The sequence below is a fragment of the Salvelinus fontinalis genome, chromosome 13, assembly GCF_029448725.1.
Source record: "Salvelinus fontinalis isolate EN_2023a chromosome 13, ASM2944872v1, whole genome shotgun sequence".
NCBI lineage: Eukaryota > Metazoa > Chordata > Actinopteri > Salmoniformes > Salmonidae > Salvelinus > Salvelinus fontinalis.
The window spans coordinates 14,236,923-14,261,739 of record NC_074677.1 but is presented as its reverse complement, the minus strand read 5'-3'; the positions used below and the strand labels follow the sequence as shown (position 1 = coordinate 14,261,739).

Here is a 24,817-nt window from a genome sequence, read left to right as displayed (position 1 = left end):
AGAGGAAGATGGGTCAAGGGGGATGGATCCTGAGAGGAGTGGTGTGAATAGTAGATCTGTATCAGTACAGAGATATCAACCAACAAGTGATTTATGTTTCAGTAACATTGGATTTTTAGCATTTATAGCAATGGTTGTCAACTGTACTGCAAGGGTGGACCGATCGTAAGTCGCAGAAAATGAAGGTGGTGGTGGCAGCTGCAGAGAGTTATTTGGGTGTGCTATACTTGACGTCAGAAGACTTACAGGGTAGAGGTCGACCGATTATGATTTTTCAACACCGATACCGATTATTGGAGGACCAAAAAAAGCCGATACCGATTAATTTCGTAATAATTTTTGTAATAATGACAATTACAACAATACTGAATGAACACTTATTTTAACTTAATATAATACATCAATAAAATCAATTTAGCCTCAAATAAATAATGAAACATGTTCAATGTGGTTTAAATAATGCAAAAACAAAGTGTTGGAGAAGAAAGTAAAAGTGCAATATGTGCCATGTAAGAAAGCTAATGTTTAAGTTCCTTGCTCAGAACATGAGAACATATGAAAGCTGGTGGTTCCTTTTAACATGAGTCTTCAATATTCCCAGGTAAGAAGTTTTAGGTTGTAGTTATTCTAGGAATTATAGGACTATTTCTCTCTATACGATTTGTATTTCATTAACCTTTGACTATTGGATGTTCTTATAGGCACTTTAGTATTGCCAGTGTAACAGTATAGCTTCCGTCCCTCTCCTCGCTCCTACCTGGGCTCGAACCAGGAACACATCAACAACAGCCACCCTCGAAGCAGCGTTACCCATGCAGAGCAAGGGGAACAACTACTCCTCAGAGCGAGTGACGTTTGAAACGCTATTAACGCGCACCCCGCTAACTAGCTAGCCATTTCACATCGGTTACACCAGCCTTATCTCGGGAGTTGATAGGCTTGAAGTCATAAACAGTGCTGCTGGCAAAACGCACAAAATTGCTGTTTGAATGAATGCTTACGAGCGTGCTGGTGCCTACCATCGCTCAGTCAGACAGCTCTATCAAATCATAGACTTAGTTATAACATAATAACACACAGAAATACGAGCCTTTAGGTCATTAATATGGTCGAATCCGGAAACTATCATCTCGAAAACAAAACGTTTATTCTTTCAGTGAAATACGGAACCGTTTCGTATTTTATCTAACGGGTGGCATCCATAAGTCTAAATAATCCTGTTACATTGCACAACCTTCAATGTTATGTTATAATTATGTAAAATTCTGGCAAATTAGTTTGCAACGAGCCAGGCTGCTCAAACTGTTGCATATACCCTGACTCTGCGTGCAATGAATGCAAGAGAAGTGACACAATTTCACCTGGTTAATATTGCCTGCTAACCTGGATTTCTTTTACCTAAATATGCAGGTTTAAAAATATATTATTCTGTGTATTGATTTTAAGAAAGGCATTGATGTTTATGGTTAGGTACAGTCGTGCAACGATTGCGCTTTTTTCACCAATGTGCTTTTGTTAAATCATCCCCCGTTTGGTGAAGTTGGCTGTCTTTGTTAGAAAGAAATATTCTTCACACAGTTCACAACGAGCCAGGCGGCCCAAACTGCTGCATATACCTTGACTCTGTTGCAAGAGAAGTGACACAGAGAAAATCATGTTAGCAGGCAATATTAACTAAATATGCAGGTTTAAAAATATATACTTGTGTATTGATTTTAAGAAAGGCATTGATGTTTATGGTTAGGTACACGTTGGAGCAACGACAGTCCTTTTTCGCAAATGTGCACCGCATCGATTATATGCAACGCAGGACACGCTAGATAAACTAGTAATATCATCAACCATGTGTAGTTAACTAGTGATTATGATTGATTGATTGATTTTTTTTATAAGATAAGTTTAATGCTAGCTAGCAACTTACCTTGGCTTCTTACTCCATTCGCGTAACAGGCAGGCTCCTCGTGGAGTGCAATGAGAGACAGGTGGTTAGAGCGTTGGACTAGTTAACCGTAAGGTTGCAAGATTGAATCCCCGAGCTGACAAGGTAAAAATCTGTCGTTCTGCCCCTGAACAAGGCAGTTAACCCACCGTTCCTAGGCCGTCATTGAAAATAAGAATGTGTTCTTAACTGGCTTGCCTAGTTAAATAAATGTGTAAAGAAATAAATATATATATTTTTTTTAATCGGCCAAATCGGTGTCCAAAAACAGATTTCCGATTGTTATGAAAACTTGAAATCGGCAATAATTAATCAGACATTTCGATTAATCGGTCTACCTCTATTACAGGGTATGTTGAGTGGTGGTGTCTCGGGTAGTTGATGTCCCTGATGATCTTTTTGGCGGCCTTCCTGTGACATCGGGTGCTGTAGGCGTCCTGGAGGGCAAGCAGTGTGCACCGGGTGATGCGTTGGGCAGACTGCACCACCCACTGGAGAGCTATGTGGTTGCGGCGGTGCAGTTGCCGTAACAGGCCGTGATACAGCCCGACAGGATGCTCTTAACCTGTCTAGGATCAGCGTGGCGCTAGCGGCACACCCCCCCCCCCCCCACTGAAAAACCAGTGCCGCGAAATTCAAAAAAAATATATTTTTAAAATATTTAACTTTCACACATTAAAGTCCAATACAGCTAATGAAAGACACAGATCTTGTGAATCCAGTCAACATTTCCGATTTTTAAAATGTTTTACAGGGAAGACACAATATGTAAAGATGTACATCTATTACCTAAAAACACATTAGCATAATCCACCATCTTTTATTTGTCCACCAACACCAGTAGCCATCACCAATTCGGCTAAACTAAGATATTTATAGCCCCTAACCAACAAAAAAACTCATTAGATGACAGTCTGATAACATATTTATGGTATGGGATAGGTTTTGTTAGAAAAAAGTGCATATTTCAGGTAGATGGCATAGTTTACAATTGCACCCACCATCACAAATGGACTAGAATAATTACAATGAGCAACGTGTTTACCTAACTACTAATCATCAAACATTTCGTAAAAATACACAGCATACACGAATCGAAAGACACAGATCCTGTGAATACAGACAATATTTCAGATTTTCTAAGTGTCTTACAGCGAAAACACAATAAATCGTTATATTAGCTTAGCACATAGCAATTAGCAGCCCAGCATTGATTCTAGCCAAAGTGAGCGATAAAAGTCAACATCGCCAAAAGATATTAATTTTTTCACTAACCTTCTCAGAATTCTTCCGATGACACTCCTGTAACATCACATTACAACATGCATATACAGTTTGATCGAAAATGTTTATATTTAGCCACCAAAATCATGGTTAGACAATGTGAAATGTAACTCAGCTGGTCAGAATTTGTCCTTGCGCCACTTAGACAGTGATCTACTCTTATACATAAATACTCATAAACGTGACTAAAAAATATAGGGTGGACAGGGATTGATAGACAATTTAATTCTTAATACAATTGCGTTATTACATTTTTTAATTTATCCTTACTTTTCAATACAGTTTGCGCCAAGCGAAGCTACGTCAAAAAACATGGCGTCCTAAGCCACTAAAATGTTTCGACAGAAACACGATTTATCATAATAAAAATGTCCTACCTTGAGCTGTTCTTCCATCAGTATCTTGGGCAAAGGATCCTTTCTTGGGAGAAATCGTCTTTTGGTGGAAAGCTGTCCTCTTGCCATGTGGAAATGTCAACTACGTTCGGGATGAACTGAAAAGCGTGCCCAACTTTTCACATCGTTGCAAAAATAAATGTCCCAAAATCGCACTAAACGGATATAAATTGCTATAAAACGCTTTAAATTAACTACTTTATGATGTTTGTAACTCCTATAACGAGTGAAAAGATGACCGGAGAAATATAACAGGCTAAACTAACGCTTGGAACAGGAGCGGGTCGGTGTCCAGCACGCGCGTTACGCAGCTCCAAAAGAATGACTAGCTTCAGGGTTTTTTCATTTGTAGGGCCTGTGAACGAGCAATCGAGCCCGTTGGAATCGTCATCACGTAAAGGCATCCAGGGGAAGACGTAAGAAGTGTCCGTATAGTCATAGCAACGACAGTGCCCTTTTAACTGACTTCAGAAAAGTGGCCAACATTTCTCAAATCTGACTCCATGTCAGGGAAATTGCTGTAGAATGGGCTCTGTTCCACTTAGAGACAAAATTTCAACTCCTATAGAAACTATACTGTTTTCTATCCAATAATAATAATAATATGCATATTGTACGATCAAGGATTTTGTGGGAAGCCGTTTAAAAAATTAGCCACATTAGCATAAATAGTCTAAACAGCGCCCCCATCCCCAACAGGTTAATCTGTATCTGTAAACGTTTTTGAGGGTCTTAGGGGCCAAACCGAATTCCTTCAGCCTTTTCTACAGCTTTTTCTTAACCACACTGTCTGTGTGGGTGAACCATTTCAGATTGTCAGGGATGTGTATGTCGAGGAACTTGAAGCTTTTCACCTTCTCCATTGTGGTCGCACTGCGGTCACACACTTAATGTGTTGTGAAATCTGTTGTGAAATGTAATGTAATGGTTTTGTAATTGTATATAACTGCATACATTTTTGCTGGACCACAGGAAGAGTAGCTTCTGCCTTGGCAGCATTTCCACCCCTGTGTAACTCTTATTCAGCACATGAGCGATTTGGGTGTCTGGTTTTCTGAGTGCTAGTTGTTGAGGGTCTGGCCAAGCTTCCTGCTTTGTGAGGAGTGTCATAGATAAATAAGTAGGAATATTCCATGAGTGATGTTGAGAGAAACAGTCAGAAGTCATTTAGGCTGTCAGCTCTCATCATGCCGTTTCCAGTAAGGCCCTTTGTGAGTGCAGTACTGGAGATAGGGACTCGGCTCCCAGTCTTCATTACGACATTGGCATTTTCCCTTTGAATGGCAGACTTCTTTTCTCTCTGCCGAGGGGAGATAGCAGCATGGTTCATTTCAGATCCAGGTCAAGTGTGGCTGAAATGGTCTTGTAAACCGGGAACCTACTGTAGGCCTACACTGCTGAAACCCATTTCCAAGTGCAATGCGGAATGTGTCTTTCAGATGTGATGGTTTCACAGCTCGGAGCAACAGTAATGGTGGTATATAAAACATATAATATGTTGGTCTGCTGGTACTTCATTCCACAATTGATTCAATAATTTTACACCATCTTAGAAGAAGATAAGTCCTTTATAAGTAGAAGAGGTTAAATGTGTTAGTACATATACAATGCCAGGAATGAAACGGTGTGAAAGTTCATCTTTGCCTAGGTAAAACGAACATGTCTACTGTTCATGTGGTTAAAGTAATGGATGTTTGAAATGGTAGGAGGGGTTGTTCACATCGTATGTTTGACCACTCTACTGCATGTGAGCTAGTCATAACTGTCTGGTACTTATGCACAAATATATGGGCTATGGTAATGATCATGGAAATATAATGAAAAGCTTACCATGCCCATAGAAATGTAATGAACCGGTTTCGCCGTTTCATTGCTTGATCATTGAAATCCATTGAGACAGTTGTAACATCTTGTACAAATGATGCATTGCAGGGTTTCCCGTCGTGGGGGGGGAAGGGTCGTGGGGCGGGGGGCATTCAGTTTTTTCTCAAATTGTTATGAATCTATGTCATGGTGCTCTTTTATAAAAAGCTGTCAAGTTTAGACCGTGAAGTCTTTATAAACCTTAGCTTATCAAAGACTCGTTGGTCACCTTGTAAGTTCAACTCACTTTTGGAGTTTCCAGAGTTCAGTCACATTCATTTAGGTGATGAATCACCTGAGGCTGACGTTGGTGAAGGCTTCACATGCCTCCTTCATTTATACATTTTTAGAACGATGTTGGTGCACTGCAATTTTCAAATAAAAATAAAATTAGATTTTGTCACACACTGAGTAGGTGTGGTGAAATGTATTGTTTTACAGGGTCAGCCATAGTAGTACGGTACCCCTGGAGCAAACTAGCGTCATGTGCCATGCTCAAGGATAAATGGAAAGATTTTTCACCTTGGCGGTGGACTCAGGTATGCGAACCAGCACTCTAATCGCTAGGATACCTGCCTCCCTATCGTCTGTTCATGTTAATCTCTCTTGATAAACACCCTAAAAAATCTAAAACTCTCTGAAATACATGCTCACGCATGTGTGTGGGGATCTCATGCCTGGTCAGGTAGCTCCTAAAAGCAGATAGGAATGGCACATTTCTGGACCTCATTGGTTATTCCAAAACAACAGATGCGCACAAGCAGCAGCCTGATTGTTTCATTTGCTGACTGTTCCAATACATAATGCCTAATACATGACAGAACAGCTGCTTGTGCCGATCGTCTACTCATTAGCATATTTAATGATCAAATGCAGCCCTGACCCCCATTAAGCCCCTTGTAAATGAATAAAATGCTGGATTTGGTGCTGGATCCTACTGTGTTTTTGGTAACATATTGCTGTTATTGATGTATTACGCTTTAATTGCTCAATTATTCCATTCCCCACAGGGATGAACTGGCCAATATCGAGGTGATGCAACTGGACTTTGAGATGGAGAACTTCACCAGCCAATCGGTCACCAGAAGGATCAACTGGAACATCGACTACCGGGGCCAGAACCCACCTCCGGACTCTGAGAAGGTGGTGACTGAGTTGACCGTGGTGCAGAAGGACATTCAGGCTATCATCCCACTCTCCATGGTGAGTAACCTGTGACATCACATATGGTATGCTATAATAATGTTCAAATCAGTTGAATCTGTCCATTGTAACATTTGCCACAACTATTCAATTCAAATCTCTCATGTAAGACAATAAGTTAGCCTCCAGTTTCATCAAAGGACCTTCGATCCCCATTGTCATTTGTAACCATGCTTATCAACACTTGAGGTTCTCTCTCACTAGATCGATGATGATTTCACCTGCTAAGAGAAGGCTACCAAGGCCACCAAGTAATTGCACATCATGCTAAGAGTCTGTCTGGCGTCTCCACTCCTATCTCATGAAAAGGGGCAATTACTGTAGTAGGCAGTAAAAAACAATTGTGGAAACAAGGAACATTAATTAACTAAAAGGAAGGTAGAGAGCCAGTCCTGAAGGGTCAAGTCGCCTCCTGTGTGGTTTTACCTCCCCTTACTTGGTGAAGGGAGCCTGTGGAAAGTCTCTAGAAGTTTTAGGGGGGGAGAGACTTCATTATTTGGAAATTACAATTCAACTGCTTGGGTAAAATGCATAACGACACTTAGTTCTCTCAGCCCCGCATATATTTATATAGGTCTAAAATGCCACAAGTTGCAAAGAAGCAAGCACCCAGGTACTGAAGACACTTTTTTAACACACTCAACTACAGAGGTTAATAAGCGAAGAGGAACATGACCTCTGTGTGTTCACCGGACTTGGCAGTGTGGGCTTTGTTAGAGGGGCTTTGTTAGAGGGGTCAGGCAGCGATGAGGATAGGAGTTCAGCTGAAAGGAGCCGGGGTCATAGAAAGGCCAACGCGTGGGGAATAGCAAAAAATAGCAATAGCCGAGGCAACCTGCGCCATTTCATTCATTATCAGCTGCTTTGTTTCACTGTTTCTGCTTCATGTACTGTAGTGTAGAGAGGGTTCGTCCCAAATGTAACCTTATTCCCTTCATAGTGTACTACTTTTGACCTGGTCCCATAGCACTATGGTCAAAAGTAATGCACTATATAGGGAATATGGGTGCCATTTGACAAAGGCAGAATCTAATGCCACACATTCTCAGGTCTCTCTGTCTAATTATTGTAACAGTAACAGTAGCAGCAAGGCGGTAGACATAATGCACTCAGCACGTTGTGTCTACCATTGCACACATCCTCTGAGAGCTTGATAGAAACCAGAAGGCTCAGATCAGTATTTTTTCTGCAGCCACTGATTTGGGAGAGCAGGATGAGGCAATCTGGGGGAAAAAACACACAAGATGCATTTTATCTTGAGTAACAAAAAAATGAAACAGACGAGGGACAAGAACATGGCAAACCATGTGCACAAAATGAATCCCCTCTGATTTAGCCCTAGCATGAACAAATGAGGGAGGGAGGCTTGAGGGAGAGATAGAGGGATGGGGGGGGGGGGGAGAAAAAAAACGAATCCCAAGACGTGAAAGCTTTGCTAAGCAGATTTACTGCCAGCCAGAGCTGAGCCACTACAACTGGGGAGGAGGAGGCGAGGGAGGGGTGAGATATTAGCGAGGGAGGGGGGAGGAGGAACGAAGGAGGTGGGTGAGTTTACAGTGCAGAGTAGTAGCATCTTCCAGGAGGATGTGGTTAAATCAGACTCCATCACATTAGTCCTGTCAGGGCCCCAGCTAGGTTCCCCTGGCCCCCACAGTCTTGGCGCAATTACCCGCCTCGTGTCAGAGAGCCCTCTCAGGGGCTTCTTATTAACGAGGGATGGGAGAGGTGGAGAGGGAGATGAGGAGGGGAATAGCGGGATACTGTGTTGCTGGCCCCACCACTGCTTCATGCTACCGCAGTAGCGAACAGATTATAAATAAAACATGGGCGTCACAGGGCACGCACACACAAACACACACACACACATCTACACACGCCACAGGTTTTGCACGTCTGACGTGGTGTTTCAATCATTTCCATGAGGAGTAGGAAGTGGAAGCCGTGGCGCAGAAAGCAGCAGAGGTTTGGCTTTGATATGATTCGCTGGCTAATCGGCTCGGTCTTAAAGCCTCCATCAAAACTCAACAACTGTGGGGCTGTCAAGCTTCATTCATTCTCTCACTGCTTGTCATTTGGTTACTTGGATTAAAGTGGACCCTGCTTCTTTCATTTCTCCAGTTTAAATCTAAAACAACACTGTTCACATGGTCGAAGCTAAACTAGTAGTCATTAATCGGCAATACTAGTCGTTGTTACAGGAGCAGTATAATAGATGTTTTCATTTCCGCAGTGTATTAGACTGATAGTTGTCTCAGTCCCGTTTATTGGGCCTGGAGTAGTCGTGTCTTGTGTCTACACTAACTGATCCTTTTCTTACTGTGTGTCTTAATGCATGGAGTTAAAAAGTGTTAAGCTTGGTGTTTCGCAGGCTATAAAGTGTTTGATTACTTTGAAATCCTTTCCTGCGTGTTATTGATAGCTCTCCCCCTACTGTGTTCATGATAAGCTCTCACTCATTACTCCGGACACTGTGGCTACCACTTACCGCCACCATAAATTCTCAGGCCCCCCATTTAAATGTTGCATATTAGCTGGGCAACAGAATACCATTGGCACGTGAAAATGAGAAACATGAGGGAGGACGGGGTGATTTTTTACTATAAGGTGGCAGTTGCGGTTTGTTGAGAAGAAAAAGAGTTGAGCTCTTTTCTCCGTCCCATAATTTGTCAATGTCAGAGGACCTCCCACTGGGCACAGATGTCAATTCAACGTCTATTCCATGTTGGTTCAACCTAATTTAATTGAAATTATGTGGAATCAACGTTGATTTAACCAGTGTGTGCTTAGTTGGCTGTCATTGGTCTGCAGTGGCTATTCTTTAGCAAGAAACTCAGATGGCTAGGTTAACACATTTTCCTCAACGTATAATTACTTAATAAGCATATTGTATTATGAACAAATGTATCAACAGGTAAAATGGCATCAATATTCAAATAGTGCACCAGCTAATTTGATTTGGGCAGGACCTGACCATTGTGAATTCTAGACTTTAAATTGTTCTAGTTTCAAATAGTTTGGAAGTTATATTGTGAGATTACCTGCTATGGACAGCAATAAGTCATTCAGTATGTATTGGTTTTCGAAGGGCACACACAACATAAAATTTGCACTCATTGTCAGTGAACATATGCTTGTATCGTGCCAAGTAAACTCTCCTATTTGATTGCTAGCTTTAGGGCACTACAAATTAAAGGAGCTCATCAACATACATGCCTCCAGAAGCAACATTAATACTCTTTTATATGCTGCATTCTTTTTGATTACACCACATTAAGTAATACTGTTTTGCTTCCAAGACTTGAGCATGGTGGTGTTTTGATTGAAGTCAAAGGAACATTTACATGATTTGGGTTTTCTCTAGGGGGCCACGAGGGACACAAATTAAAGTCAAACTCCTTACCCCCGCATAGCTCACATTCATTCCATCAAAATAATGAGTTTATTAACAGTCGCCCATTTCAAGGACCAGTGTGCATTTTAATTGGCTGTTTCTATATCACTGGAGTCATGATAAAAGTGTAGATCTGCTGACGGACTTGGCCCTGTTTATAATCAGTTCTCAAGTCAGTTTTTATTCCCCAGCAATGAGATTTCAGACATTTATTAGCAACACTAGACTTCATAGTTTTTGTTTGAGGCCTTAGTGCACAGATTCACTAACAGTAACATGTTATTTGAGGCCTTAGTGCACAGATTCACTAACAGTAACATGTTGTTTGAGGCCTTAGTGCACAGATTCACTAACAGTAACATGTTGTTTGAGGCCTTAGTGCACAGATTCACTAACAGTAACATGTTATTTGAGGCCTTAGTGCACAGATTCACTAACAGTAACATGTTGTTTGAGGCCTTAGTGCACAGATTCACTAACAGTAACATGTTATTTGAGGCCTTAGTGCACAGATTCACTAACAGTAACATGTTATTTGAGGCCTTAGTGCACAAATTCACTAACAGTAACATGCTGTTTGAGGCCTTAGTGCACAGATTCACTAACAGTAACATGTTATTTGAGGCCTTAGTGCACAGATTCACTAACAGTAACATGTTGTTTGAGGCCTTAGTGCACAGATTCACTAACAGTAACATGTTATTTGAGGCCTTAGTGCACAGATTCACTAACAGTAACATGTTATTTGAGGCCTTAGTGCACAGATTCACTAACAGTAACATGTTGTTTGAGGCCTTAGTGCACAGATTCACTAACAGTAACATGTTGTTTGAGGCCTTAGTGCACAGATTCACTAACAGTAACATGCTGTTTGAGGCCTTAGTGCACAGATTCACTAACAGTAACATGTTATTTGAGGCCTTAGTGCACAGATTCACTAACAGTAACATGTTGTTTGAGGCCTTAGTGCACAGATTCACTAACAGTAACATGTTATTTGAGGCCTTAGTGCACAGATTCACTAACAGTAACATGTTGTTTGAGGCCTTAGTGCACAGATTCACTAACAGTAACATGTTATTTAAGGCCTTAGTGCACAGATTCACTAACAGTAACATGTTGTTTGAGGCCTTAGTGCACAGATTCACTAACAGTAACATGTTGTTTGAGGCCTTAGTGCACAGATTCACTAACAGTAACATGCTGTTTGAGGCCTTAGTGCACAGATTCACTAACAGTAACATGTTATTTGAGGCCTTAGTGCACAGATTCACTAACAGTAACATGTTGTTTGAGGCCTTAGTGCACAAATTCACTAACAGTAACCAAGATTGTGAGGACAGATACAAAGGTTTTTAGGACTGGTTATGTTTTGTTGGGGCATTCAAATATACTTTCCTTTGTCACCTTAATTTTTGCATCTGCTTGATGAAGAAGGAATGTTTCACTTTACTCAAATTTCTTAGCATACATAGTCAACGTGAACTTCTTGCCTTTTTGTTCTAGAGTCATTTGGAGCAGAATGCAGCTCGGAGGGGAAAACATAAAAACATATACCCTTTGTACAGTACAGGAAATGTTCAACTTGTAGTATATTTGAGATTTAAAAAAGGCTTCTGAAGTATGTAATTTCCACTTAGAAATTCCAGACTTGATTTACCCTTAAGAAAAATGTATCAACCCCTACAAAAATGTGTATTATAATGCCAATTATAATCCACATAATAATTCACATTTCCTGCTGAAGCAAACTGGCTCAAGTTAAGATCCTTCATCTGTACTTGGAGTGATGAAATGGATGAAAATCAAACCCAACGATCACTGAGAATGGCTTCCAGCGGAACTCTTTGGGACATTATTTTTGAAAAGTACATATTGGAAGTACCCAGTGAAATATAATAGCGATGAACACTATCTAACACTGTTTCATGTTTGTTCCCCCTCTACTCTACAGGACACCGAAATCATTAACACTGTTTCATGTTTGTTCCCCCTCTACTCTACAGGACACCGAAATCATTAACACTGTTTCATGTTTGTTCCCCCTCTACTCTACAGGAGACCGAAATCATTAACACTGTTTCATGTTTGTTCCCCCTCTACTCTACAGGACACCGAAATCATTAACACTGTTTCATGTTTGTTCCCCCTCTACTCTACAGGACACCGAAATCATTAACACTGTTTCATGTTTGTTCCCCCTCTACTCTACAGGACACCGAAATCATTAACACTGTTTCATGTTTGTTCCCCCTCTACTCTACAGGACACCGAAATCATTAACACTGTTTCATGTTTGTTCCCCCTCTACTCTACAGGACACCGAAATCATTAACACTGCGGTACTGACCGGCCGAACCGTGGCCATTCCCGTGAAAGTGGTCTCTATTGAAATGAGTGGAGTCGTCACCGACGTCTCGTCCTTCGTAGAGTGCAAGTCGTCTAACGAAGACATTGTCAAGGTATGGTACAGTGGAAAACTTGGTAATTTTGGGGAAATTACCGGAATTTTGCAACCCTATCCCTCCGATCTTGGTAATGCATCTGATACCGAATGGAATCCCACCACACTCGTACACACCCTAATGGACCTGCAGCACACTTTAAAATACCATAATGCAAACAGGAAAACCTCATTATATGGCTGTCCCTCCATGGACGAATCAATGGATGTTCATACACGTACTGGTACACCAAAATCAATAGGTTACAAAGCACAGTTATAACTATAAAGGATATAGTTTTGAAACACTTCTCTTCTCTGGCCTAGTCTGGCCTACTCTGGTCTAGTCTGGTCTAGTCTGGCCTCTTCTGGTCGAGTCTGGTCTAGTCTGGTCTAGTTTGGTTGCCACCATGTCTCCAGACCTTAGAGTTTACTTTACCTGCATTATCTGGTGCAAGGCATCCATTTCCATCCATTTTCATTGACTACATCCCAAATGGCACGCTATTCCCTATTTACTGCACACATTTTTACCAGAGGTCCTGGTCAAAATTACTGCACAAAATAGGGAATAGGGTACCATTTGGGATGCAGCCTTAGCCAAGTAGGGCGACTGAAGTGCTGTAAAGGATGTAGGTAAAAATACTTGAAAGTACTACTTAAGTAGTATTTGGGGGTATCTGTACTTTACTATTTTTATTTTTGACAACTTTTACTTTTACTTCACTACATTCCTAAAGAAAGTGATGTACTTTTTATTCAATGCATTTTCCCTGGCACCCAAAAGTACTCGTTACATTTTGAATGCTTAGCAGGACAGGAAAATGGTCTAATTCACACACTTATCAAGAGAACACCCCTGGTCATCCCTACTGCCCTGGATCTGGCAGACTCACTAAACACAACTCTTTCTACAGATAAATGGGATTTACCCCTGCTGATTATGGGGTATGAAGGCAAAATGTGGGTCCTTCTTCAATCCACAAATGGGAGTTGATGTTGTATTCTACCACTGTGGGCTCCCAACGGGCCAGAGTTGTGTTTGTGAGTCATCCCAGGACACTAGCATCGTCTCCTCGCCTCCAGTCATCCAGTGATGGAAAAAGTACCCAAGTGTCATACTTGAGTAAAAGTAAAGATACCTTAATAGAAAATGACTCAAGTAAAAGTGAAAGTCACCCAGTAAAATAATACTTGTTTAAAAGTCGAAAAGTATTTGGTTTTAAATATACTTAATCATCAAAAGTTAATGTAATTACTTTAAATATACGTGTCAAAAGTAAAAGTATAAATCATTTCAAATTCCCTATTAAGAAAACCAGAATGCACTACTCTTGTTTTTTATTTATTTACGGATAGCCAGGGGCAACCTCCATCACACAGACAAACAAAGCATTTGGATAAAGGAGGTTGCAACCTCTGAAATGTAATCCAACTTTATTTGTTGATTTTCTCGGAGCACGTTTGATGACAGCATCACGACACCTTACAGAACGTCAGAAAAATATACAATTTTTTTTTATGTTGATTTAAGCATTTCTGTTCATTTGAGAAGATCACGTGGGATTATCGAAAGCAGAGTGCACAATAATAAATGCACGTGTTCAGAATAAGTGGAGGGAAAAGCATCAACTGTACAATACAGCAAGAATATACAGACCACACCTAATCTTATTCTGACATTCATATGTGTGATAAGACTAGGATCTATTTGTCAGAGGGCAAATCAAAAGCGAGACATTTTGCCATTAATCTATTTGTGAGAAGGTTTAGAATGGTTTCAAGGCGAGCTGCATTAGCTCAATGTTATTGAATAGACCTCGCTTCGCTGCCCTTGCCATTGAACTTTAGAGGATAATGCAAGATGAGACCTTCAAGCCGAGACAGTTCTATAAAACAATCCGCCGAATACAAAAGAAAGATTCCTAAAGATGATCCACAAAGGTTGTGTGGTTGTTCAGTTGTGTGGTTTTGTGCTCTCCCCATTGCATTTTGTGGTGCCACATTATTCATACACAGCACCGTAATGCAGATCTGTTCTAATCAGATTACTCTATTCTATTATTCTATTCGCGTAGCCTCTGTGAATCTGTGGAACACTAAAAACTATAGGCTCCGCTCAGTCTATAAGTAAAGCACATAGATAATGTCTTGTCATATAAACCAAGTCTCACCATGTGCACATACTGTAGGTTGTGAATTCCAAACGCGTGGGCTTCTGCTTAATTTTTGTATGTTTTTTTTTAAACAAAGCATTTATTTATTTATTTTTGCTTTGGCTATTCGCCAACCTGCCATTGTTCTGTTTTTGTTCCCAACTTTTGGAAAAGGTTATGCTGCTCTCATTTCTCTTTGCTGAGGCGTTTATTTGTTTGTTTGTTTCTCCCTCTTTGAAATAAATAGGCCACAGTATATGTCAGCGCTGCCGGATAACCCAATCCCATTTGACTGTACTGTGTGTGTGTGTGTGTGTGTGTGTGTGTGTGTGTGTGTGTGTGTGTGTGTGTGTGTGTGTGTGTGTGTGTGTGTGTGTGTGTGTGTGTGTGTGTGTGTGTGTGTGTGTGTGTGTGTGTGTGTGTGTGTGTGTGTGTGTGTGTGTGTGAGCACAGTAGGATGGTTTGGTTATTAAAGACCACATCTGTGCTCTGCTCAGACAGAGTTTATTCTGCTATTTTGTGTTGTGTTGTGCAGGGTGTGGAGGAAGGCACGGGGATGGGAGGCAGTATGGGGAGAAGGCAGGCAGCAGAGACGGAGGCTGGGCGAAACGAGGTGTGGGCTGAGGACCCTGTGGGGATTTGTCAGCGAGCGGGAGACATGACTCCCCCAGCTGATCCTTTCTCCCAGGGCTGTGTGTGTGTGCGTGAGTCACTGCAGCCATCTGAGGACACAGATAAGGCGGCGGCCGAAAGCCTTGTTCCATGCCAGTGGTCATCCAACCCTTGCCCTGCCAAGCCCTCTGTTTCCTCCATTCTGCACTCACACCAATGTGACACATTCACCTTCAGCTAACGACCAGGCTTAAATAAGAAAGGCTTTGTGAGGCAGTGAGATAAGTACACCTGAGTGGTCTAGTGTCTTCACTGTTGTCTCCTTGCTGTCTGCTGTGCTATTGTATATGAGAGGTCTCGAAGACGTTCGTATTATTGTTGATGGCCTCACAATGAGGACATAATCCAGTCAATGAGAGCATACAGGCCCAGAATTTTTGTTAAATGATTGTATCCTACTAGAAACGAATAACCTGCCCAGGGACTGCGGTTGAAAATTAGCCGGCTGGCTAAAACCGTCACTTTTACTGAAACGTTGATTAATGTGCACTGTCCCTGTAAAAATAAAAATAAACTCTAACTCAAACTGGTTTTGAGAGATTAAGCAATGAAACGCTGTGTTTCGCAAAGAATTCCTTCAGTTGATTAATAAGTTAAGGGGGATTTTTAAAGAGAAGTCTATTGATTATCATACTGTACCTTCCATCAATCAAAGTAGTTTTTCATAATGGCCACTACAGAGCAACATTAATACAACTGGGGTGTGTTCATTAGGCACCAAACGAAAGTAAAATGAATTGAAACAAGGAGGGACAACCCGAACTTGTACCTTAACGCTTGATTTCGCTTTCTGTTGCAAAACATTTTAAAATGTTTGACGTTGGATGCCCTAATGAACACAGCCCGAGTTAGGTTTTATTTTTCCATCTGCTCCACCTTCAGCAAGAAAACAGGTGGCATTGATAGGCCGAAATCCTGTTTGGAGGCACATGTTGAAGTTAAGCGTGTAAGCAGAGGTGAGCCAGCATGGGATCTCCATCACTAAATGGTGCTCATTGTTTCTCATTAGATCCATATGCATTAGTCAGTAGAATAAGTACTATCAGGTCAAATGAACCTGCCAACCTTCTGTGTTCCACATGCATGCAACTCAACGTGCATGCACAATACGTTAAACCAAAACAAACATTAAGCGACCCGTGGAAAAACAAAGCCCGACAATACAGTATTGGAATCCGTTTTGTTATCAGAGCTGCCGAGGAGTAAAGATATGGATATACTGTGCTGCAGGCGGGTGGTGATCCTTTTTTGATCCTGGATCTCTGTCTGTTGGTTTAAACTGAGCCTGGATGCCGCCCTAATGGGTAGTGCACGCCCTGTCTTTCTTTGCCCCGACCCTACCCAGGAAATCTGTTGGCACCATGGAAGATGCCACAGCACATTAGAGGGCTGTGTAGCGACGACAGCTCGCGGCTCCATGCATGAGAGCACTTTCACGGGCCCCGCTGGGCTACTGACACCCGTAGTCGTTAACAGCTTTTGACTCACAATTAGCCAGCCAAGTTTATTAGCTGCCTGCAGGAGCTGGGATCGTTTATGCTAGCGCAGTTAGCAAGGGTGAGTGAGAGTGATAGGAAGGCTGGTGTTAGCATTATAGCGATGGGGAGGCCTAGAGTGGTAGGTCACAGGTGTGGAGGGGGCACTGTGTTTTGGTGCAGAGGATGACGGTGTGTGTGTGTGTGTGTGTGTGTGTGTGTGCATGTGTGTGTGTGCGTGCGTGCGTGAGTGCGTGCGTGAGTGCGTGCGTGCGTGCGTGCGTGTGTGTGTGTGTGAGAGAATATGGGGGCAGGTACACTACATGACTAAAAGTATGTGGACACCTGCTCGTCGAACATCTCATTACAAAATCATGGGCATTAATATGGAGTTGGACCACCTTTGCTGCTATAACAGCCTCCACTCTTCTGGGAAGGCTTTCCACTTGATGTTGGAACATTGCTGCAGGGACTTGCTTCCATTCAGCCACAAGAGCATTTGTGGATGTTTGGCGATTAGGCCTGGCTCGCAGTCAGCGTTCCAATTCATCCCAATGGTGTTCGATGGGGTCAGGGTTCTGTGCACGCCAGTCAAGTTCTTCCACATCGATCTCGACAAACCATTTCTGTATTTCTGTACAGAATCGTGATTCATCACTCCAGAGAACACGTTTCCACTGCTCCAGAGTCCAATGGCGGCGAGCTTTACGCCACTCCAGCCGACGCTTGCCATTGCACATGGTGATCTTAGGCTTGTGTGCGGCTACTCGGCCTTGGAAACGCATTTCATGAAGCTCCCAGTTATTGTGCTGATGTTGCTTCAAGAGGCAGTCTGTAACTCGGTAGTGAGGACAGACGGTTTTTACGTGTTATGTGCATTAGCACTCGGCAACCCGCGTTCTGTGAGCTTGTGTGGCCTACTACTTCGCAGCTGAGCCGTTTGTTGCTCCTAGACATTTCCACTTCACAGTAAAAGCACTTACAGTTGACCAGGGCAGCTCTAGCAGGGCAGAAATTTGACAAACTGACTTGTTGGAAAATTGGCATCCTATGACGGTGCCACGTTGAAAGTCAATGAGCTCTTCAGTAAGGTCATTCTACTGCCAATGTTTGTCTATGGAGATTGCATGGCTGTGTGCTCAGTTGTATATACCTGTCAGCAACGGGTTTGGCTGAAATGGACGAATCCACTAATTTGAAGGGGTGTCCACATACTTTTGTATATATAGTGTATGTCCTTTGCTGTATCTAAGCCTGGCAAGCAAGAACCTAATTATCATGATTCAGTATGAAAAAAAATATATTACCCTGATTCCAGCTGACATCACAGATCTCTGCCAGAGAATGATGATCCCAAAATCCCTATTCACACAAAGGTGACTACAGACAGATAATCTTAAAACTTGATTTACCAGAACAAGGGAAACGAGGGAAAAGACTAATCTCTCTCCTCTATCTGAAGGCTTCCCACCCAGCCTGTATGGATTGCAGAGTGGAGAGGCCTGTCTGGATGGACTGGGTGTTTTATTAAACCCCCCCCCCCTCCTCTTATGATGAATCCCCAACCCTGAGAAGACTGGCGAACCCGACCTCCATTTGCAGGAGATTAGCTCCTCTGATTACAGTGTCAGCTGCCTCCAACTGCCAGATAAATCATCGATGGTATCCCGAAAGCAAACCCTGCTATCTATTACAGTAAATCATTTAGAATTAAAGGGATGGGTATTTATGAGAAATACTGTGCTGGGTGATTTCTTGGAGACAACTGCTGGATAAAAAATAAGTAAACAGAATTTTGTGTGCTGATGTATTTACCTGATGTATTTAGCTTTCATAGTCTATGAATTATCTGTTGCCTGAAAGCTTGTGTTAGTATATATATTCTGCTCTGTGTCTCCACATAATTTTGTACAGATCATTACACTGAAAATAGTGGTGGGTTGTGGGTGATCGTGGGCCTGATTTTTAAAGACTTAGAGTAGACTGTACTTAAGAGCCAGTTCATCCACTCAAGAAGAGACTCAAATTAGATAGGAGAAAACCCTCAAGTAGTGTTGTTTACACTGTGTTCCCAAATATTTTAAATTACAAAAATATAGCCCCTCGTGGCAAAATATTGGAAAGTTCACAAAGGAAGATTATTGTGACCTAATAATAATAGTACACATTCCACATTAAAATAATCTGTAAACGAAAAGGAAGACATGTTTTCCCTGTTTACTTTAGCGGAATCTGAGAAAAGCTGTGCACCAGCAAATCCAATGTAATAAACTAGGTGGTGGACTCTACTCCTGCATCCATACTGTACTATATCACTTGTATCACCTGTCAACGGCAGATCATTATCATATATTGACCCTTAACCTTTGTTTTTCACAGGTGTCCATGAATTGTGACTACGTGTTTGTGAACGGGAAGGAGACGCGGGGCTCCATGAACGCCCGTGTCATCTTCAGCTACGAGCACCTCAGTGCCCCCTTAGAGCTGACCGTGTGGGTGCCCAAACTCCCCCTTCAAGTGGAACTGTCCGACAGCAACCTGAGCTTCATCAAGGGCTGGAGGGTACCCATTCTTCCTGACCGCAGGTAGAACTCACCAACACACTAAACACAGCTCCCCTTTGTGTGTAGTGTTAGAGTGGAGAGCACTGCTCTTTTAGAGCTGATGTTTCTTGTATTTATTTTTAATTCATTTTGAGGTTACTGCACTCTAGTGTGGTTTGCTGCACTCTAGCTGAGACACTAGCCTAGATGTCATTGTCTTCCTCAACTTAATGTTTTTAGTCTTTACCCCTTATTTATTTTATTTATTTATTTAACCTTTATTTAACCAGGAAGGGCTCATTGAGATTTAAAATCTCTTTTTCAAGAGCGTCCTGGCCAAGATAGGCAGCACCAAGTCATTACAAAAAATTACAGACAGACAACATGAAAAACTACAAGTAATAGTCTTTACCCCTTGCACTGTCATGTATCGTTTCAATTGTGCAGCCCATATTTTGCTTGTGTCGTGTGTGTGTGTGTTACATGTCGTCCTAGTGACGCAATTCTATGCAAATCTGCCTAACCAATGTTTATGCCTCTTAGGCCTTATCTTTGTTTGCACAACTACTGTCTGTGCACACATTTTATTCGAGTTTAAGCCAACCCATGATTTCAGGTAATCGAACGTATCTCTCTTAATAATTTGAACTAAACTAAGACGTTTGTCTGAGAACAGGACGTTAAGCAAATTCCAGACCGGATTGACAGTAAATTCATGGCAAACTTTTAGGTCCGGTTTCCCAGACACAGATTAAGGCTAGTTCTGAAAAAACTATTTCAAAAGAGTTTCTCTAAATGTTTTGAACCATCAACCGCAATGAACAACATTAACTTCAAATTGTTGTAGGGAATAGGAAAAAACAGAACTTCAGAAGGCTTTATTCCGCCATTTTGGCAAAACATTTAGCACTTAACTAGATGTTTGCGATGTTGTCAGAACAAGGACAAAAAACACCTCACTGTGCATTAAACACTTAGATGTGATGTTTTTACTTTTTTTATGAACAGATACCACCAAACTATGCTATTAACTTAGCTGTAATTTAATCGCCTTTTATTTGGTCTCCCTTCAGAACACAAGCCATTTGGCTCACTTCTCACTCTGTCTCTCATCTCTCACTCTCGCTCTCTCATATCTCTCCCTCTATCTCCCTCTATCTCTCATAACACAACACTGTTTAAGCCCTAAGCTTTATCAAGGCCCAGGTCTCTTGGACCGCAATGTGTGTGTTTGTTACATTGCAGCTGCAGCTGCATTGCTCACTGGCTGTGTTATCCAGTAATGTGTTCTAAAAGAGGACAGAGGTGTGATCGGGTAGGCCGGCCGATGTGCAGCAAAGCTCCAGCTGGTGTATCAAAGATCCTAATAAGAACAGACACTCCTCTAAAGAAAAAAAAACATAGGTATGGCCTTAACATGGGAAACTCTCTGACCTGAGCAAAGAGTCACGAAACTCCATAAGGAGAGTCACACTGTCTCTCGGGTTTACCCTAGTCTTAACTGAACACTCTTGTCTACATTCTTGTCTCTCCACTGCTATTGTGGATTTGTTGTACAAGTTGAAAAACACAGGCGAACGGCGCCTTTTAGCCTTAAATGGCTAGCGTTAGCCGGCCACGGGACATGATGCATGTTAAAGTATTGTCAGACCTCTTAGGGAACACAGGACAGGCCTGCTTGATATTCAGATGGGCTTTGGGAATCAATGGGTGGGATATGCTTTGTCAGTCACTGACAGCCCGCTGCCGCTCCTGCATCTTAAGTTATCTGAAAGGATAAGTCAAAGCAAAGATTAATTAGCCTTGGGAATGGAGGAGAGCTTTTTAGCATTTAAGAGGAAAGCCGGCAGCTTGTCAGGCTGTTGAGAAACGTTTGGCAAGTATTACATCTTCTGGAGGAACATATTGGGCTTGGTTGGGATGCACTGACCGTGTTCTCCCTCTGTCCATCTAAGCATCCATTGATTTAGGAATGGAAGGCACACATCCAGATCTTGCTTGTTTGGAAGTTTTTGGAGGAGTTTCGTGCCGGCTTGGATAACTTTTCCCTCACAAAGGGCACATTGGAACATACACTGTAACAGATGTCCTCCACATGGATTAGTGTTGGGCCTCTCATCAAATCAAGTGCTAAATGATATAATGATAAGAAGCAATTAAGAACATAAGCTCCCGAAACAGGATGCAGGATTTAACTACACTACAGCATATTCCACAAACATATTGAGTTACAAGATGCATCATTAAAGGTTATGATAAGCCATTGAGCTACTGCTGAAACGGCTTTGTAAATAGTACAGCAAATACATTTTTACATGATAACCCTTACTTTGTTGTTGTACACTTTGATACTAGTAATGATATTGACAATGGTTACGGTTTTGACACTGTTAATGGTATTGACACTGTTAACATCATTGACACAGTTTCTTTCTCTCTATCTCTCTCTCTCCCTGTCTTTGTCTCAGGAGCGCCAGAGACAGTGACACAGATGACGACGAGGACGACCGGCGGGTGAGCCGGGGCTGCACTTTGCAGTACCAGCGTTCCCTTGTCAAGGTGCTGACCCAGTTCCACACCACCTCCACCGAGGGCACCGACCAGGTCATCACCATGCTGGGGCCCGACTGGCAGGTGGACGTGACGGACCTGGTTCAGGACTCGCTAAAGGTGGTCGACCCCAGGATAGCCGAGCTGGTGGACCGCACCGTGCTGGTGGGCCTGGAGCTGGGCTCCACTGTACTGAAGGTATAGAAACTTGGCTAGGTCACCAAAGTCTGTAAAAAGGAAATGGCTTCTTTCAATTGCCTCTTTTACCTCATAGATGTTTGCCCGTCTCATAAATGTTATAGGCTAGGGCACTAGAGGCAAATAGGAAATTGACACTGAGGTAGACAAAATGCGTCAGTTTGGATCATACTGACCAAAGTGCAGCTGTAATATGCAGAAGTGCTCAGAGTGCGCAACAAAATATTTTGTGCTTCACATTGACCTAGACGAACTGACAGGTGAAAGAAGGAAATTACGCCTCTTCTTCATCGCTTTCACCCATTTTGTCTTTGTAAAGGAAGCCTCTTTACGATGATGAAATTATGAGATATGTCCAAACTTGCTTTTAAAGATGGCTCCATCTGCATAGGCATGTAGTCTATATGGGCATCCGCTTAGCCTTCCATTATGCAGCTCTACCATTCAAACTGAGTGATTGATGGCATAGAAAACCATACTTATTGAAGGCTGTAAGAAATTAAAAGATCTCAAGCTTACACCGTATTTTATGGCACATAAGGAAAATGAAGAGTAGCCTATTTCTCACTACCAACCCATATTCGTGGAGAAAATTAAAAAAAATAAAACATGTAACCTTTATTTAACTAGGCAAGTCAGTTAAGAACAAATTCTTATTTACAATGACGGCCTATCCTGGCCAAACCCGGACGATGCTGGGCCAATTGTGCGCCGCCCTATGGGACTCCCAATTTCTCACTACCAACCCGTTGGTGGAGCGAATCATCTATTTATAAAAATGTAACCTTCATTTAACTAGGCAAGCCAGTTAAGATCAAATTCTTATTTACAATGACGGCCTATCCTGGCCAAACCCGGACGACGCTGGGAAGATTGTGTGCCACCCTATGGGACTCCCAATCACAGCCGGATGTGATACAGCCTGGAATCAAACCAGGGACTGTAGTGACGCCTCTTGCACTGAGTTGCAGTGCCTTAGACCGCTGCGCCACTCGGGAGTCCGTGGGTCCATGAATCTACTCTCAAACTAAATTATTTCACTTAGAGGGTTCACTGATAAATTAGTTATAAGACCTTTTTCATTAATCAAATGCCATTTTCCAAACAATCATTTAATCAGGGGGGAGTAGTCTGGAAGATTTGATAATGGGCAACAGTTTAATCCCACCATCTTGACTTTAAGGGGTTTCATTTCGGAGCTATTATTGTTTTTGAATGAAAGTACGGCACCACAAAAGGTGTAAGAGTCAGAGCTTGTATTGTTTTTAGTTTAGATGTTTATTTATTTTACATTAAATGCATTACGAAATATGACCTTCACATGATTTTAGAGCTTTTTAATTGACATTCCAAAGACGCATATTGAGAACATTTAATTGCCATAACATTGAAAACATTTCATTGTTTCTAACAACACAGAATTAAACAATTAATAAGAGCCCCGTGATGGTAGGGATTGCCCATTACTGCTTATCACTTATTAACCATCTTTTATTCACATGACTTTATGTAACGGATGTGAAATGGCTAGCTAGTTAGCGGGTGCGCGCTAGTAGCATTTCAATCAGTTACGTCACTTGCTCTGAGACTTAAGTAGTGTTGCCCCTTGCTTTGCAAGAGCCTCGGCCTTTGTGGAGCGATGGGTAACGACCGTGCTTCGTGGGCAACCGTTGTTGATGTGTGCAGAGGGTCCCTGGTTCGCGCCCGTGTCGGGGCGAGGGGACGGTTTAAAGTTATACTGTTACATTGATGCTGTTGACCCGGATCACTGGTTGCTGCGGAAAAAGGAGGAGGTTGAAAGGGGGGTGAGTGTAACGGATGTGAAATGGCTAGCTAGTTAGCGGGTGCGCGCTAGTAGCATTTCAATCAGTTACGTCACTTGCTCTGAGACTTAAGTAGTGTTGCCCCTTGCTTTGCAAGGGCCGTGGCTTTTGTGGAGCGATGGGTAACGCTGCTTCGTGGGTGTCAGTTGTTGATGTGTGCAGAGGGTCCCTGGTTCGCGCCCGTGTCGGGGCGAGGGGACGGTTTAAAGTTATACTGTTACATTTACTTAAATAAAATATTTCAGTTCTGTATATTACTTTTTAAAAATTTGATGACTATTATTTAATTTCTTAAAATCATCGTCTCATCTCTGCTCAGGCAGTAGCAGCCAGACAGCCAGATAACATCTAACGTTATCTCTGTGCTCCCCAACGAGTCATAAACTCAGCTCACTGTCAACTGCGTTTATTTTCAGCAAAATGAACATGTGTAAATATTTGTATGAACATAACAAGATTCAACAACTGAGACATTAACTGAAGGCCCTAGCCCTCACCCTCCAATCCAACAGGTCCCAGACCTGCTCATTGGGATTGAGATCTGGGCTCTTCGCTGGCCATGGCAGAACACTGACATTCCTGTCTTGCAGGAAATCACGCACAGAACGAGCAGTATGGCTGGTGGCATTGTCATGCTGGAGGGTCATGTCAGGATGAGCCTGCAGGAAGGGTACCACATGAGGGAGGAGGATGTCTTCCATGTAACGCACAGCGTTGAGATTGCCCCTCTCAGCCTATTGCGGACAGTCTGAGCACTGATGGAGGGATTGTGCGTTCCTGGTGTAACTCGGCAGTTATTGTTGGGAAACAGTGTTTAAACCCTTTGCAATGAAGATCTGTGAAGTTATTTTGATTTTTATGAATTATTAACGTGTGCGGGGC

General features: G+C 42.2%; 1 protein-coding gene across 2 annotated transcripts in view; it reads left to right on the top strand.

Annotated features, from left to right (window-relative positions):
* The window catches only part of tmem132e (transmembrane protein 132E), a 351,395-nt gene that overhangs the window by 310,327 nt on the left and 16,251 nt on the right, over positions 1-24,817 (top strand). For both annotated transcript variants that reach the window (XM_055941816.1, XM_055941815.1), the window contains exons 4-7: positions 6,492-6,684; positions 12,394-12,537; positions 19,201-19,406; positions 21,833-22,112. In XM_055941816.1, the coding sequence (XP_055797791.1) occupies positions 6,492-6,684; positions 12,394-12,537; positions 19,201-19,406; positions 21,833-22,112 (823 nt within the window). The remainder of the gene's footprint in view (positions 1-6,491; positions 6,685-12,393; positions 12,538-19,200; positions 19,407-21,832; positions 22,113-24,817) is intronic.